This window comes from Hylaeus volcanicus, chromosome 7 (assembly GCF_026283585.1).
Source record: "Hylaeus volcanicus isolate JK05 chromosome 7, UHH_iyHylVolc1.0_haploid, whole genome shotgun sequence".
Lineage (NCBI taxonomy): Eukaryota > Metazoa > Arthropoda > Insecta > Hymenoptera > Colletidae > Hylaeus > Hylaeus volcanicus.
In genome coordinates this window covers 13341115-13357821 of record NC_071982.1, presented here as the reverse complement: position 1 = coordinate 13357821, position 16707 = coordinate 13341115, and the positions used below count along the sequence as shown (strand labels likewise).

Sequence of the window (16707 nt, the reverse complement as noted above, 5' to 3'; positions counted from 1 at the left end):
GTGGGGGTAACCGTGGGGAGCTTCCGTTTATCTGCGAGGTCAGAGAAGGCTGGCTGCGTTCAGTGGTGCTGTTGAAAAACACGATGAAAATGGCGTGGCAACCGCAAGAGGAAGGACTTAGACAAATTTTAACGCTTCTCAAGGAGTCTCAGAGCCCCGATACGGCTACTCAGCGAGTTGTGCAAGAAGTATCCTTTATCGTTCGGTGTCAAACGATTTCGTGGTGCGTTAAATGCGTACGAGAGTTTCGTTCCCGGTGAGTACACCCGCGACGCGGTAACGCAAGTGAAGCGGGTAAGATAGGTCGATCGAGGGGCGTGCTTTTGCTCTGTAGAAGCTCCCCGTTTCGCGAGCCTTCGTCGAATTCCATGGAGGAACCCTTAACGGCTGATATCGATGAATATTTCAAGGCTACTCGTTCGGTTGGGCCCTGGGAACGTGAAAACGTTCGGCGCGCTTTTGCACAGCCTGTCACGGGGGACCCTCTTTTTTGTCATCCACGGGCTCGATTGAAAAGATGTTTAGACACCGTATTCGCGACGAATACGAATCCCTGTACAAGCACGCGTGTCCTATCACGCTATCGTGTACGTGGATTTTTTTCGAACGCCGTCCAGTGGCTCGATATTTAGGGTTCGTGGGATAATACCGACCGTAGTTGCTAACTTTTTCACTAATAACACGTGAGCTATACCCTAAGCGCTAACATTTACGTTTAGCTACAAAAATCTATGCGCACATGCAAAATACATGAAAATTCATTTGAAAATTGCATGAAAATCGCTTGTTTTTGTTGGAAATAAACTACATTCATACAACTAGTTTTTTATCTTTATTTCTAGAAAGTTGTAGCTGTATGAAATTCTTAATTACGAAAGTATATTATGTAGATCAGTGTTCTTTTTTTCAATTCTTTTGTGTTTATGGCACATTTCATAAGGAAATGCGTAAAACTTGTAGTGTATATTATAGATCGAAGGAAGATTCTTAATTTTTTAGCTAATGACACAGCTTTAGACGTAAGGCATTAAACGTAAATAATCATAGTAACAGAATTAAAAATTACAAAATGTCAAAATTTATTGAATGTGTTGCCAAGCATTTGCGTCACAGTGGTTATGAATCATTGATATAGGATATTGAAGGTACAACAAAAGTTTGCATATGTTCCATCCAGGATTCTTTCCCTGGTATATTTATTGGAATATTTTAATTCTATCTATTATAGAATATATACTATCGAGTGATGGAAAGTCAAAGTGGAAAAGAAATTATGAATATTTCAAGTTATATGAATTTTCTTCTTATCAAGGTTCTTATTTATAGATACTATGTAAGAAATCTTAACTTATCAAGATATTTAAAAAGAACAGTTACAATTACAAGTTCAATATGATTAAACATTTAGTATTTTTTTTCAATTGTTTTGTTATTTATATTAGTGTACATTAACATTGCAGCAGAGTTTGTTTTTTTATCACCATGATAATTGTAGCAGTTATGTCAAATAGACATGCTCCATGAAATAGTATGTGCAAATGTTAGTAAATATTTGCTGTGGATTATAGCCAACATGGCACTAGTACAGTTACAGAAATATAAATTTGATGTAGACACAGTTATTTTTCTTGTGTTATATTTGTACTGTGTATATGTATGTAGCCAATTAAATATGGTTGTGATGGTTGTAAAAATTGTATACATTTGTTAGGAATTTATTGCACGTGACTTATGTACTCTATATCGCGTCCCTTTCTTATGTATCTAATACATATTGGGCATAATTGTACAATATCAATTTCTGTGTTTGTTACATAATAGTAACAATTATACGAGTTCTTTTTGAGCTCTTTTGTTCTACATTTCCTTAACAATTCTTTCTCAGAAATTGGAAGAATTAAACAAGTTTCCAGACTTCAACAATTATCTTATTTTTGTTTTAGCAAAACTCACATCAGAGGGTATGTATTTTAAATATTACTTTAATGCATTGAAATTTATTGTTGTCTACTATAATAAATTTTAATTTGTATGTTTCATTTCAAGATGTACCCACGAGGTCTCTTAGCGGACTGATACTGAAGAACAATGTTAAATCAAATTTTTGTAAGTTTTTACCAGAAGTTAAAAATTTTATCAAACAAGAATGTTTATCGGCCGTTGGGGATCCCTCGCCTCTAATTCGAGCAACCGTTGGTATTTTAATAACTACCATTGCATCCAAAGGTAAATTTTGTATTACAAAAAAAAAATTTAGTGTTTATAAGTATGCATTCACAACGTTATAACGAATCCTTTTATTGTAATAGGTGAACTGACTTTATGGCCAGAGCTGCTACCCGCGCTTTGTCAAATGTTGGATTCGCAAGATTTCAACGTCTGTGAAGGCGCATTTGGCGCTCTTCAGAAAATATGCGAAGATTCTGCAGACATATTAGATTCGGATGCGCTTAACCGACCTTTGAACGTTTTGATCCCAAAGTTCCTGCAATTTTTCAGACATTCTAGCCCTAATATTAGATCGCATGCCGTTGCCTGTGTTAATCAGTTCATTGTTAACCGTACGCAGGCTCTCATGATTCACATAGATAGCTTCCTGGAGAATCTCTTCCATTTGGCTAATGACGAAGATGCCGATGTTAGAAAAAATGTTTGCAGGTACAATTATGTCTTCTAATTGAAAATATAATAACGAAACTTGAATGATATGACACTCATTATATTGTTCGCTGCAGAGCGCTGGTTATGTTGCTCGAAGTTCGAATGGATAGATTAATACCACATATGCACAATATAATAGAGTATATGTTAATGAGAACTCAGGATCCTGATGAAGGAGTCGCTCTGGAAGCTTGTGAATTTTGGCTTTCATTGGCAGAGCAACCAATTTGTAAAGAAGCACTTGCACCACATTTAAGTCGTTTAGTACCTGTATTGGTAAGTAATCGTAAAGTACTGGGCTCGAGTATACGACAATCTATATAAATAAATTTATTATTCATTTTTATAGGTAAGGGGTATGAAGTACTCTGAAATAGATATAATACTCCTAAGGGGGGATGTAGAAGAAGACGAAATGATCCCAGATAAGAAAGAAGACATCCGACCAAGATTTCATAAATCAAAAACGCACCATATGCACTATAGTTCCATCAAACACACGGATGAGAATGGTGGTTGTAACGATGAAGATATAGACGTTGAAGATGGATGCGACGATGAATCGTCGCTTAGCGATTGGAATTTGAGAAAATGTTCTGCCGCTGCATTGGATATGTTAGCAAATGTCTTCAGAGAAGAACTGTTACCAGTTTTAGTACCAATTTTAAAAGAGACTCTTTTCCACCAGGATTGGGAAATCAAAGAGTCTGGAATATTAGCATTAGGAGCTATAGCAGAAGGTTCATTTCTTAACGATTTCTAGAATCTATATTTTTTGTTTACGCGCTTTCAGTTAAAAGATCATAATACAAAATATAATCTTCTGCAGGTTGTATGGTTGGCATGATTCCACATTTATCCGAATTAATTCCATATCTAATTAATTGCTTAAGTGACAAAAAGGCGCTGGTACGCGCCATCACATGTTGGACGCTTAGTCGTTACGCACATTGGGTTTGTGCGCAGCCACACGACACGCATTTGAAGCCTTTGCTAACTGAATTACTCAAAAGAGTACTTGACGGCAGTAAACGCGTCCAAGAAGCCGCATGTTCAGCTTTCGCGACGTTAGAAGAGGAAGCATGCACAGAATTGGTCCCTTATTTAGGATTTATTCTCGAAACACTTGTTTTCGCCTTCGGTAAGTCGGATATAAGTTCGGATATTTTTATTTCTTTTTAACGAAATTAATTACTAAATCATAACATTTTTGTTCCGCGAATACAGGTAAATACCAACACAAAAATCTTTTAATATTGTACGACGCAATTGGTACGCTTGCTGACTCAGTGGGACATCATCTTAATAAACCGGATTATATTAACCTTCTTATGCCACCGTTAATTAATAAATGGAATGTATTAAAAGACGAAGATAAAGACCTATTCCCATTGCTGGAATGTCTTTCTTCGGTTGCAACTGCGTTGCGATCAGGTTTTCTTCCTTACTGCGAGCCCGTTTACAAGTGAGTTACTTTCTATTCAAAGACCAGAGTTTGTAAATTCGATCGTATCTGAACGCTTATGTGTACCTTTTTTTTCAATAGGCGGTGTGTATCCCTCGTAGAGCAGACGCTAAATCAACATATAGCAAATATGCAGAGCCCAGAACAATTCGAGGCGCCTGACAAAGATTTTATGATCGTTGCGTTAGACCTTCTTAGCGGCTTGGCGGAAGGATTGGATGGGCACATGGAACGCTTAGTAATGAATAGCAATGTAATGCAGCTATTGTATCAGTGTATGCAAGATATTATGCCTGAAGTTAGACAGAGCAGCTTTGCCTTTTTAGGAGATCTTACAAAAGCCTGCTTCCAACATGTTCTCCCGTGCATACGTGAGTCTTACACGTTCGTTTACGCAATCCATTTGTACATTACAAAATCCGCAATACCTTTGTACGAATTGAATTAACTTTATGATTATTTTCAATGTAGCGGATTTTATGCCTATACTTGGTCAGAATTTGAATCCCGAATTTATATCTGTGTGTAACAACGCAACGTGGGCTATCGGCGAAATAGCTATTAAACTCGGTAAATTTCTTTTAAAAGATATTCGGATGATGAAACATTCTGAAATGAGCCTCCCTTGTACAACATGTTTCTTTTCTGCTTCGTAGGATCCGATACGAGCGCATATATTCCACTAATTTTGACTCAACTTATCGACATAATCAATAGACCAAATACGCCAAAAACACTGTTAGAAAACACGGGTGAGTAGCTGTACAATATTTACTAAACGTATAGTTTTTTTTTTTATACAGCATAGTATATGGAGCATACTTTTAAATGGTAGGGGGTAATGCGTAGGAAAGTTACATTTTTGAGTAATGCAATAATGCCGACTACGTTACCATTGTTCACCTATATCGTAGAAGTAATGTACCTTTTCTTACACGGAAAGTTTAGGCGCAAGTCTATCTGGGACTAAAACCAGTGAGCATGGTTTTGTAGGAATACTTCGATAGTTGAAAAGTTCCTGTAAAATCATAACCACTGGTTTCAATTGAATCTATCGAAACTTGTGCCGAAGGATGTTTTCTTATTAGAAGTAAGTTCTGCACACGAGGGGAAACTTTTCATTTTAGGCATAAGTGTCACGTGTTTAACATAAATCGCAGAAACATATAGATTAGAACCGACGTTTCCGTACGTGTATTAATATCACGCGTTAAAATACGTGTATTTTATATACACAAATACATTCAATGTGTACGCGTGAATGTCCCGTGTACACATGAAATATAAACCTCATTGTGTACCTTAGGTAATAATAATCACTTAATGAGAAGTCTCCCATGTATACGAATAGACGAAAAGTCCTCGCGTTAGATGCAGCACCCGGTGGCATTTAAGTTTAGGTGTATTGCTCTGTAAATGATTTTATCAAAGGTAATAACCACACAGATTGACGACTACGAGTGGTTCCACATGACCACGCTTGCACGTTTATCAGCGGGTTAAACTATTAGTATTTGTATATTGGACCTAATTTAGTGGTGTGCGATTGCCTGCAGGCTTTATATGGCTGGTATTGCCATGAAAACTTTACTGCGATTCAGTATATACTATGCTTGCATCTAAGCCCCAGATATTGTTTCAACCAGTGTTATTTAAATTGGCCTCAAATTCACGACAAAATTTTTTAGTTTCTGTGTTTCTTGGTTGTTCTTGTTTGTATTGACATTTATTGGTAGAGATCATACTCATGTCGGTTTTACAAATCATGGGCTCGCACGCTGCTATCTAATTTTTATTATTGTTTCAGCAGCTACAATAGCACGGTATTGCCTATGTTCATTGTCGGTATTTCATATGTTCACCTCTGTTCCCACTGTCTCTATTGATTGTTAATATTAAATTGATTATTATTGATTAAATGATTAATTGCAAATTAATTGAAATTTATAAACGACAACATGTTCGCCTGAGTTGATCGTTGGTTCGCTATCAGTTTGTCTTATTGTTTGTGTTTCCGGTCACTTCACTACACTTCACTTGTCTACTTACCGAAATGAAAATGAAACCGTAGCCATAACGATCGGTCGCCTAGGTTATGTGTGTCCCCACGACGTCGCCCCCATGTTACAGCAGTTTGTCCGACAGTGGTGTGTAAATTTCTTTATTATTATATTCTATTAATTATTATATTACCTTCTATTTTTATTAGCACTTTATTATTATATATTATTCCCGATTATTCAGTACATTGCATCAGGGGCTGCTAAGAATTTTTCCGCAAGAATACTGTAGCGTTAATATACTACGTATCGAGTCCATAATGATTTTGTTTTTAAAAAAAAGAGGTAAAACCTTTTAACTACGAAACTTCGGACCCGGTTTATCCTAAACTTAGCATTAAACTTGGCCAAAGTTTTTCACAGTGTTAAAGGTTTCACATCTTATCATTTGTATGGTTTAATTTTATTGATTTGCCACCGTGCAAGTATGTTATGGGCTCTTAAATTATGCAGTTCAAGAGACTAGGGTAGGTTTACATTTGTCACATTTAGGTCTGTGTAATATTTTGGCCTATGTATTACTGCCTTGCATTGAAAATTAGAAATGTACCTTTTTTCTTTCTTTTTTTTACATACTTTTCACTGTGTATAGGTAGTTTCAGTCAGAAGTGTCCTTTGCATGTTAACGATAACACAGTATTAATATTTGTCAGGTATATCTTCTTAGTTACATTCTTATCGTAACCGTAACTATCGCTAATGTCTCTTTATGTTTGCAATAATGAGGAATTTAACGTTAAAGAGATGTCAAATGTAAACCAAGCCTTAATGAGATTATACTATCATATGATGCCAGTCACATTATTTTAGCAAAAATGTGAAATTTTCTTTGGGCGAGGCATTTGTAAAAGGAGATCCGACGAAATTTACAAAATCATGTTTTACAGTACATTGAATTATTTTTTATTTACTCGAGGTAATTTAAAATTTAAATTCTCAGTTGATTATTAGGCTTGTTAAATTGAACCAGAGATAAGAAATTTAAGATAGGATTGACTGACAATGTAAAAGAGATATTTATAGGAAACTTCAGCATAGGACTGACCTCAGAAAAGCCAATAAATTTGCCTCGTTAAATGTTAATTGTAAGAACCTATTTATATATAAACTTATAGGAATGAATATTATACCAAGTGACTAGCTGTCATTTCTTGTCATAATCACATTCTTATGAATGTATGTCATCATTTTAATTAGAAAGAAGGTACATTTATCGCGATTATGTGCCTAATACTTTTAACTCGAGAAGAAATATGTTTAGTACAGCTGCTATGCAATGTGGTAGAGTTACAAATTTTATATTAAATATATATTCCTCAATTCAATTTCGTGCGAGTATACCTTCTTTGTACAGTGTGCACATCGGTCACTTGGTAATGCGTATATCTGTTTCATTAGGTGCACATCTTTGCGGAGCATCAGAGACAATGAAGAAAAGGACTCAGCATTTAGAGGTATGTGTCAGATGATTACGGTAAATCCAGGGGGAGTCGTACAAGATTTCATCTTCTTCTGCGATGCTGTTGCATCTTGGATCTCGCCAAGAGAAGACCTCAAAGACATGTTCCAAAAGGTATAGAAAACTCAAACGTGGATACATATTATTTCCGCTGCTTACTGTACAGTTCAAGATACTAAAAATCCATACTCATTTTTTTTTGTTTACAGATACTACAAGGGTTTAAATCACAAGTTGGTGCGGAAAATTGGAAACGATTTTCAGATCAGTTCCCGCCACAGCTCAGTGAACGACTCCATAATATGTATGGCGTCTGAGCAGCCCTCCCTAAATGCGGTAAGCTAATATTTGAGAAATTATAGCAATGAACATAGATTAATTATCGTACAAAGTAGCATCGACGTTACTAGTATAACAAGTAGTAGTCAAAGTTAGAAACATGTGCAGTCATGATTAACCCTCGTCGATTCTATCTTTACTCCAACTATAAGTACTTCAAGGAGAGTTACAAAGAATGCCTCTGAGTGCTCACTAAGTACTTTTCACACTTCTAATCTTTTCAGCCAACATGTAGGACAATAGTACAAATTAAAAAAATTTTTATTGGTAAGCTCCGCGTTCATCCAGGGGCGTTCTCTTCAGCTCTCTTCGGTACGATGAACTTGGAGGAATGTTAACGTGAAGTAATGTGTCTATTTCAGAAGGCCGCTTAATGGGGCAGGCCGAACGGGGTTGGGCGGGAAACAGAACTATGGGTGGACAGGGTGGGTGGGTGAAACCACGGCCTCTTCTCAGCAACATCGTTGTCGTTACCGTGTTATATGGTCATCGTCAGGCTCTCGGGGGAACTAATACGCGTCATGAGCTCTGCGGTTGGCAATGAGCTGTAAAACGAAAATAAAAAAAAATCAAATCGAAGTGAGAATGGAACGAAGAAACAAAAAAATGAGAACGACAAAACAACGTGGTGGGCCGAATCGTAACGCGTGGGTGGGCGGGTAGGGGGGAGGGAGGGAGGGAGGGAGGGAGGGAGGAACTGTGTTGGGGTCACCGACCATTTTAAAGTGAAGGTATCTACTACACAATGGTAAACCGCATTACAACAAAAAAAAACAAAAAAAAACGAAATGATACCTTAACGTAGTAAAACCTACACGCTGTACACTCCGTTTCCATTAGCGCTGTGTAACACTGTTAAGTGTTTTTATTCTCGCGTATCGAAACGTGACAAAGAAAGTGCTGCTGGCGACCGCCATCTTAAGCCCAGCTGCAAATCGAAAAACCGACTCTTCTCGATTAGTTGGAAGGGGAAACTTATGCGAAGGGAAAAACGAAAAAATAAAACAAAAAAAACGAACGAGAAAATAATTAAAAAAAAAAACCTGAACGAATGAAAGAAAAAGAGTAAAACATTCAACGAGCATAGATCTCACGTTATAGAGCTTGCTAAACTACTGTGATCGAAAATTTGTATTGATATAGATATTGATTTTTCGAGAAAGAGAGGTGTGCATACATACACACACTACCATTCGATGAGTTGCGTAGATCTTTAGAGGACAAAGAGTATAGAATATTTATTTGATAAAGCTACAGAATAGAGAGTATGTTATTAGAAATTTCATAGTGTACAGAAGGTTTTTGAGAATATGTATTTTTATACGTTGAAACTCAATGGATGTAAACGCAGAAAGTGCCATTCCGTTCGTTTTGAACCAAAATTTTTCTGCTTACTTTAACTCTTCTCCTTGCGCTGATTGTGATATTAGGTTATCTGACAACTACGTCATGTATGTGAAACATATTTCAAATACGATTAATATATACGTACATATAGAGTGTATATGTATATATATATTACTGTTATTATTATTGTATATCGAACATACGATGTTTTAACCTGCAGACAATTTTGTGATTTTTTTTTTCTTTTTTGTTAAAGATATTAAATTAGGGTCATTAGCGTTAGTGTAAATAGATAATACAATTTTAGAATGGACGTTTTTGTTATCACATGATATAAGAGTGTATTTCAAATTTGCTTGTATCACCTCTTCGGGTTAATTGTTATTTAACAACCAAGGGACATATAAGAAGATTATGATTTTGCAAGAACGATTCACAGAGTTTCTAAATCTATGACGTGAAATCTATCGCGATAGGAAAAAATTTTACGTGCACCGTATCACAATGCTGATCTCCCATTTACGTTTCGAACATTATTTTTGTTGTGTTTAGAATTGTGTTTGAAATTCAAGCGCAGACTGTGTCATTCCAGTCCATTTTGGGCCATTTCGAAAAAGGCGAGCACTCTTACCGTACCAAGATGCGCTTTACCATGTTTCTTGAAGACAAATTAAGGAAACGAAAGAAAAAGAAAAACAAACAAAAAAAGTAACAACAAATTTTTGAAATTGCGAGAATGTAATGTGTATCGAGACTGTAAAAGTTGTAAAAGCCTGTAAAAGCGATTTCTAGTACTTTAAATGACGTATTAAGCTGTATTTTTATTTTCGTTATTCTTCTCATTTTTGTCAAAAGTGTTAAAATACAAACGGAAAAGAATAAGTATAAAAGTATAAAAGCTCAACGCATGGAAATCGTGGAAATAAGCTGACCATCGTTAAGTCACTGTTGTCAATCAAACTTTGAAGTTTATTAATAAACGAAAGTACTGGCAGGATGAACTAGCGCAAGCGAGATAAATAGACGCTGAAAGAATGAAAGAAATGCGTTGATTCCGTTGCATCGTGTATCGTAACGTGCAAGATAATTTTGTCGATCCACCATAACATAGATCGAGTATCATACACACTCTCTAACCAAGTGTGACTAGTACAATCTGACGATAAAAATATTTTTTTATCATTAAACCGTAGACTATATGAAAAAAGATCATTATTTTGCTGTTCTACTATTTTGAGCGAAAGAAACCACACACACATACACACTCGTAACGAGAAACTGGAACTTGATAATAGTTTCTTTTCGTCTTTAAAAATAGAAAAAAAAAACAAAAGAACTGCGCAGAGAACAGAACAGTACGATTCGTGACCGCTCCTTGATTCGATCCATGCTCGTTAAATGGCAACGATTCATATTGCCATCACACTTATCCCAATATTTTGGTCCTTTCCTTGCCCTGCCTGCGCCATTTTTGTGATATTACTATTTTTTATAATTACTTAAGGGCTTGGATGAAAATAGAACAGAGCCACGCGACGTGTCTCAACGAATGTCTTGCAAAAATTAAAACGGTTCGCGGGCAATAATTAAACGATGTTTCCTTTAATCGCGTCTACTTTGTTGTAATGTTTCACGTATGTACATAATGCAATGTAAGATCATTTTTTCACTTTTTACAGAATTAACTAGTGCTTAATGGCATTCGATTCACTCGAGGTATACGCAAGGTGTTCTTGTCGTTTGTCGAAAATGTACTCTATATTCAAAATGTACTCTACATTTTCAACTTATGTTCAATGTACGAGTCATCCTACTTTTCGGTTGAACCAGGACTGAACACCCTCTGTATATATATTTTAAATAGTTCTTAAGCTAAAGCAAGAATGTTTTTCAGTGGTACACTCGTGTTTATAGATCTCTGGTTTTTCATATTGAATTTTTATACTATCGTAGACTCAGAAAGAACATTTCATACTTATCTTCTACCTTACCATTGTAAATATAATTTCGATTGAATGACTTAGATAAAACACAACGCGTGCACGGGATGATATTGTAAAGTAGGCTTCCGTCGAGAACTCGCGTGGCTCGCGATTATTTATTATGCTCGGAGCTCTCAGTCAAGATAAGGACGAAAATAAATTTATAAATGGAACATTAAACGTAAAGAATCATCTATTTATACATATATAATATTATATAATGAAGGTGAAACGAAGTTGATTGATATTTGACAAATTTCCAAGTTTTTTCTATTGCAAAGAGAGAGAGAGAGAGTGAGAGAGAAAGTAAACTAGAGTGTGTTAAGTGTAAAGGGAGTATGTATGTGGGAGAATATACGGGGTGATTGCAAACAAACAAAACAAAACGAACACGGGAGAAACGAAGAACAAAATGGAGACAAATGACGAGTAAAATAATTAAATGACAAACACAAGTAAATAATATTGTTGTATCTTTATTGTTGTTGTTGCATGAGCATAGCGTAATAGACTGAGCCATACATGTGGTTAAATAATAACTATTAACGTAATATTTCTTAATTAATACTATATTATTGTAATTATTGTACGGTGTGTATTATATTTAATCGTAATGCTTCGTGCGGGCAGTGTTTGGAGGGGGTTCCTATCCTTTGGGGATTCAAACGCGTATGTAAAGAAAATAGAGAAAGAAAAAAATACGTAGCTCTCGATTCGTCGCCTTCTTTTTAAAATATCCAAACACTTGTATATTTTTCTCCCTACGCAAATTCGTAAACATTTTTCAAAACGGTTTTGAGAACAAAAATTATGGACGATCACATAACAAGAATCGATACAGCTTTTTTGGATGGGTGTAATTTTTCGCTGTCTTGACATTGTAAAATAGAAATGTGTATATGCGTGTGCGTGTGTGAATATATATATATATAGTATACATTGTTTGTCCCAATCGAGAAGAACGACGTTTTACACGAAGTATTTGTACGTAAATCGGAAGAAAAGAGAGCAAATCTTCCAAGATAATTTTCGCTCACTTAAATTACTGCATATATTTATATAGCTCTTAAGAATAGAGAAGAAAATTATCTAAAATTGGAACATATGCGGTAAACTAAAAAGTGGAAAAACTATTTTTATTTTTAACGCTGCAGAATCATGCTGTGCATTTTCTTTTTCGATGGTACTGGAACCCACCAACGACTGTAGGTCTTCGAATTTACGTTTGGTCAACAGGGTGTAAATAAACTCAGAGCCAAAGGTGGGCAAAATTATTATTCAAATCAAATAACGAATAAAAAATACACAATTTATGATTGGTTTATTATACTATGTGGAACGTACAGAAGCTTGTCTTGGTAACTGTTCAATTAAATATAATATTTGTCTACGTCTGCTCTAGGCACGATCCTCAGGGGTTATTAGACGTCATTTACAGAAGCAGAAATGTCTTAATTAATTGACGCGCCTATTGACTTTATTTCAGAGTTCACTGTATCTGTTCCAGGAACGATATTTTAAGTACTCTCGATTGGAACATAAGCGTGGCATAAGAATTCTCTTCTTTCACTCAAAGGATCGGAACTTCATGGGGCTGTTCCTAGTACCTGATTATCCTATCCTTGCGGCACGAACGAAGGCTCTTCTCTTCTTTCGAATCGAACCATCGTCATCCGTCTGTATAAGAATTCTCTGTTCTCTCGCGTCTCGCAAGCGCCAGCGAATTCCTCTGTCCAGTGTTTCACACTCGGTATAGAGAAAAACGTATAAAAAAAAAGAAAATGGTGTTCTTTTTATTGTTGCATACCTTGACTGCTTAGTACTTAAGTATATATATGTACATATACACCTAGACGGAAACTCAAGACTAGAGATCGCAAGCAGAGATAGGGCAAAATTTTGTTCGAATAATAGATAACGAATAAAACTAACGTTTAGCAATCTCTTCGTGACGTTTATTCGACAAAGTTTGAATTGTTCCATACTGCGAATTTTAACGAGTAACGGACGAACAATCGTTTATCCTTTTACTCGTTATTTGAAATCTGTTATCCAGATGAAAATTTTGTCTATCTCTAATCGCAAGTAAGTTTTTTGCATGTTAAGTAAAAAGAAACTAGAAAAGAAAAAGGATGGAAAATGGAGACTGTTATACACACAGAGACACGCATACACACGTCCTTATTCCTTACTTCTTACACGATAAATATTCGCCAGAGATGGGCAGAATTTTATACGAATAAAATCTCTGTAGCTATTCATTCGCAACAGTGGTTATGCGGATAAATTTTTATTCAACGTAATTTCATTGTATTATTTAGATTGTAATGTTTTAATTTAACATATTAACACGCCAAAACGAGCGTTTCTATTGTTCGTTATTCACAATTCTTGTCTAGATAAGAATTCTTGTTTCATTTAATTAAGAATTTTGCCCACGTCTGTCACTCGCCAAGATGCAACGAAAGGTGCTGATCTCGACGTTTACGATTAAGACTAAAAGTGCGAACGCTGTCGAACGAAAAACCTGAAAGGAAAACATCTCGCTGAGGAAGGAAATTCAGGACCATCATGACAGGAGAAGACAGAAACAAGGAAAGAAACTGAGAGATAAACGGGGACGGTACTCAGTATTGTATATCGATAATAAGCTTCAGGCAATCGTCTTATTGTGATCACTGAATTTATTTTATGCTGTCGGTTGACAATTTATTATTATTATTATTACTGTTGTAACTGATTAATGGAATGAGCGCGACTGCGTCGATCCTTCTGATCACATTATCATCTGTAGGAATTGCGATCCTCAGGGCCCATGATCAAAAATGTCGGCATTTTATTGTAAAAAAAAAAAAGACGTAATATAAAAAAGAAGAAAAAAGGGAGGAGGAAGACGCCACGTGGACACGCAAAGACCGATTGGAAAAGCTTCAAGCGTTTTATCCTGTAGAGTTGTTCGAGTACTTGAAAGGAATTCCTATTCGTTGTATTTAATTGTCAAGTAATTGCAATACGATCGAACGAAATCGTACTTATAATTTCTGGATGTCTTGTAGGTTTTTTTTCATCAAGTATATCTTGCAGAGCTTACAATCTTTATCTGGATATACGTTTCTAATAATGAATGAAAATTAAATAAATGTTACTTCTTGAGTAAAAACTGCGATTTGAATTGTACGATTACTGTGTAATTATTATTCATAAATCAGTAATCCGTATCTGATTAATCATAGTCATGGAATACATTTAGTTCAACACTACCATGATGTATGATTTAGTTTTTCTCTGTTCAAATGTTTCGAGTACTCGACACCTCTGGACTTTTATTTCATTTCATTTCATTTTACGCCAAAGCCAAGCACTCGACACCAAACAGGGGCAACTCTTTGTTTCATTTTTATTTTTAGAATTAAATATATCACGTGTACGGATGAACCGATTCGAGGCCTCCTCTTTCGCAGAGGACTACCGGTCCAGCAGGAGCACATCACTCTCACCGATTCGCACATTGTACATACGCATGCGCACAATCAGAATGATAGTTCCGTCGTTTACTTTTCTCTTGGTTCTTTGCGTGCTACGCGACGCCATCATTCGAAAAGTAATTCGAAATAAACCTTGAGGAATACTGGCGTACAATACCAACCGTGTAAGTGTCTTCTTTTTCCAGCATCTTCGACGAATTTTTGTTTTTCTCCTCGCATTTTCTCATATGCTTTTGTACTAATTTTTAGTTTGAATTAATATTATTTTAGAAGCTTGCTTTTATTGGCGCTTCATTTAGAAGATACACCTGTAATGTCCTGTACGACCATCAAGGAGTCGCGAGAACCTGCCAAAGAGGTAGGTGATATTTCGCTGTTACATGTAGCTTGCTCGCTTTGTATAGCCAAAGATGGAATACTTATTGAACACAGGTTTCTTTCAAAAATAATTTTTATTATGAAGTGCAATAGAGTACGAATGGTATGATATTACTCATAGTACCTGTTGCTCAGGAGGCTACTAAATCAGGATGTCATGTTATATAAACAACTAAAACGGCATTACTATGAAAACATGAATTAGAAGGCAGACTTACTCTAGCTCCTTTACAATCTCTTGCAGTACAATTGATGCGGTGCATGCAGTTCCGGAAATCGGCGAGGACAACGTATGACAGACTCCCGCAACGAAAGAATGATAAATGCATAATTGAAGCCCATGGTGCAAGAACTTTCCTCTCCAGAAATGAAGATTCTTCAAGGACTTCAACAGTCTTTCTTTATATAGAATATATAGAAAGATATTATATATTAGGTTGTCCCAAAAGTTTCTTTCGCTTTATTAATAAGTAATACATGCACAATAATTTATGTTTTATGTTACATTACTGAATTGTGCACGATTCATTTTGCTCCATTACTGTTACAACATGAATATCTATGAAAGTAGATTGTCTATTTATATAAACACGACCACATGAAATAATTGAGTGCAACTCGCGAAAGAAACTTTCGGGACAACCTAACATAAGATATCATATAGAATAGCCTGCGTTCTAACTCAAAAATATATACGACTAATTTTCGCGCCAGTCTTCGATGTCCCCATATCGATACTGTCCGTCGTAATCGTTCAAACGTATCACAATGATTAAGAACGTCGATAAAATTCCGTTCACAGCGTCGTCAGAAAATCCATTTCGTTGAACGCCACGCGAACCAGTTTCGAAGTCACGAAACACCCGACGTCACTTTTATACGGCAAGAGACCCGTAATCGTTTCTCGTAGCGGCACATAAAAGCGCAGATAAAACGCGTTCCCACGTCCGATCGGTCCAACGGGCGACTTAAGTGATTGCTTCTCTTCATTAGAGGCTGGCTCGTTTCGCTCGACCCGATCCACTTCGGGAGGGAGAACGAAACTTGAGGGACAGGTGCGGTAATGACCCGTATCCGAAGCGGGCACCGACTCGAGATCTCGATGCTCGAGAAAGAGAGAGAGAGGGGTTGGCGTAGGGGGTAGTTGCAGTCGATTTAACCCCTGCCTTTCCGCCACCAGTCGGGAACCCTCGAGACTATTACGCGAATTGATTCGGCATCGGATCTGCCCGGGGGCGGAAACACCGTTTAGCTCCTCGTTTCTTCCATTCTGAACTCCGCTGCACCCCTCCCGCTTCTTACGGTACTCCTCTAATCTTGTTGCGTCGAAACTTTTATTTGTATCGTTCCACTCCTTTCTTCTATCTTTTTCAGAAGTCCTTGAGTTTGTAAGAAGAATTTATTTTGAAAGCTGAAGGCTTTGGATGAGAAGACACGCGAAAAATGAAGAGTAAATCAATCTACGTAGAGATTCAGAGCTCTTACAGAAGTAACTATTATATTTAAACCAATATTTGAACCAATGTTAAGT

General features: G+C 36.4%; 1 protein-coding gene across 3 annotated transcripts; it reads left to right on the top strand.

Annotated features, from left to right (window-relative positions):
* The first annotated feature begins 25 nt into the window (after positions 1 to 25).
* On the top strand, positions 26 to 14952 carry LOC128879993 (transportin-1). 3 transcript variants are annotated; one of them, XM_054129596.1, is made up of 15 exons: positions 28 to 188; positions 1886 to 1961; positions 2047 to 2226; positions 2310 to 2658; positions 2736 to 2937; positions 3011 to 3401; positions 3491 to 3802; positions 3889 to 4126; positions 4208 to 4497; positions 4598 to 4696; positions 4783 to 4878; positions 6198 to 6273; positions 7585 to 7759; positions 7855 to 7981; positions 12821 to 14952. In XM_054129596.1, exons 1-14 carry the CDS (start codon positions 84 to 86, stop codon positions 7960 to 7962), a joined length of 2697 nt encoding a protein of 898 aa, XP_053985571.1. In that variant the 5' UTR covers positions 28 to 83; the 3' UTR covers positions 7963 to 7981; positions 12821 to 14952. The 3 variants fall into 3 exon arrangements, 2 of the variants coding, with proteins under 2 accessions (XP_053985571.1, XP_053985570.1); XM_054129595.1 differs by having other exon boundaries at positions 8347 to 14952; XR_008457729.1 differs by lacking the exons at positions 6198 to 6273; positions 12821 to 14952 and having other exon boundaries at positions 26 to 188.
* The last annotated feature ends 1755 nt before the right edge of the window (positions 14953 to 16707 follow it).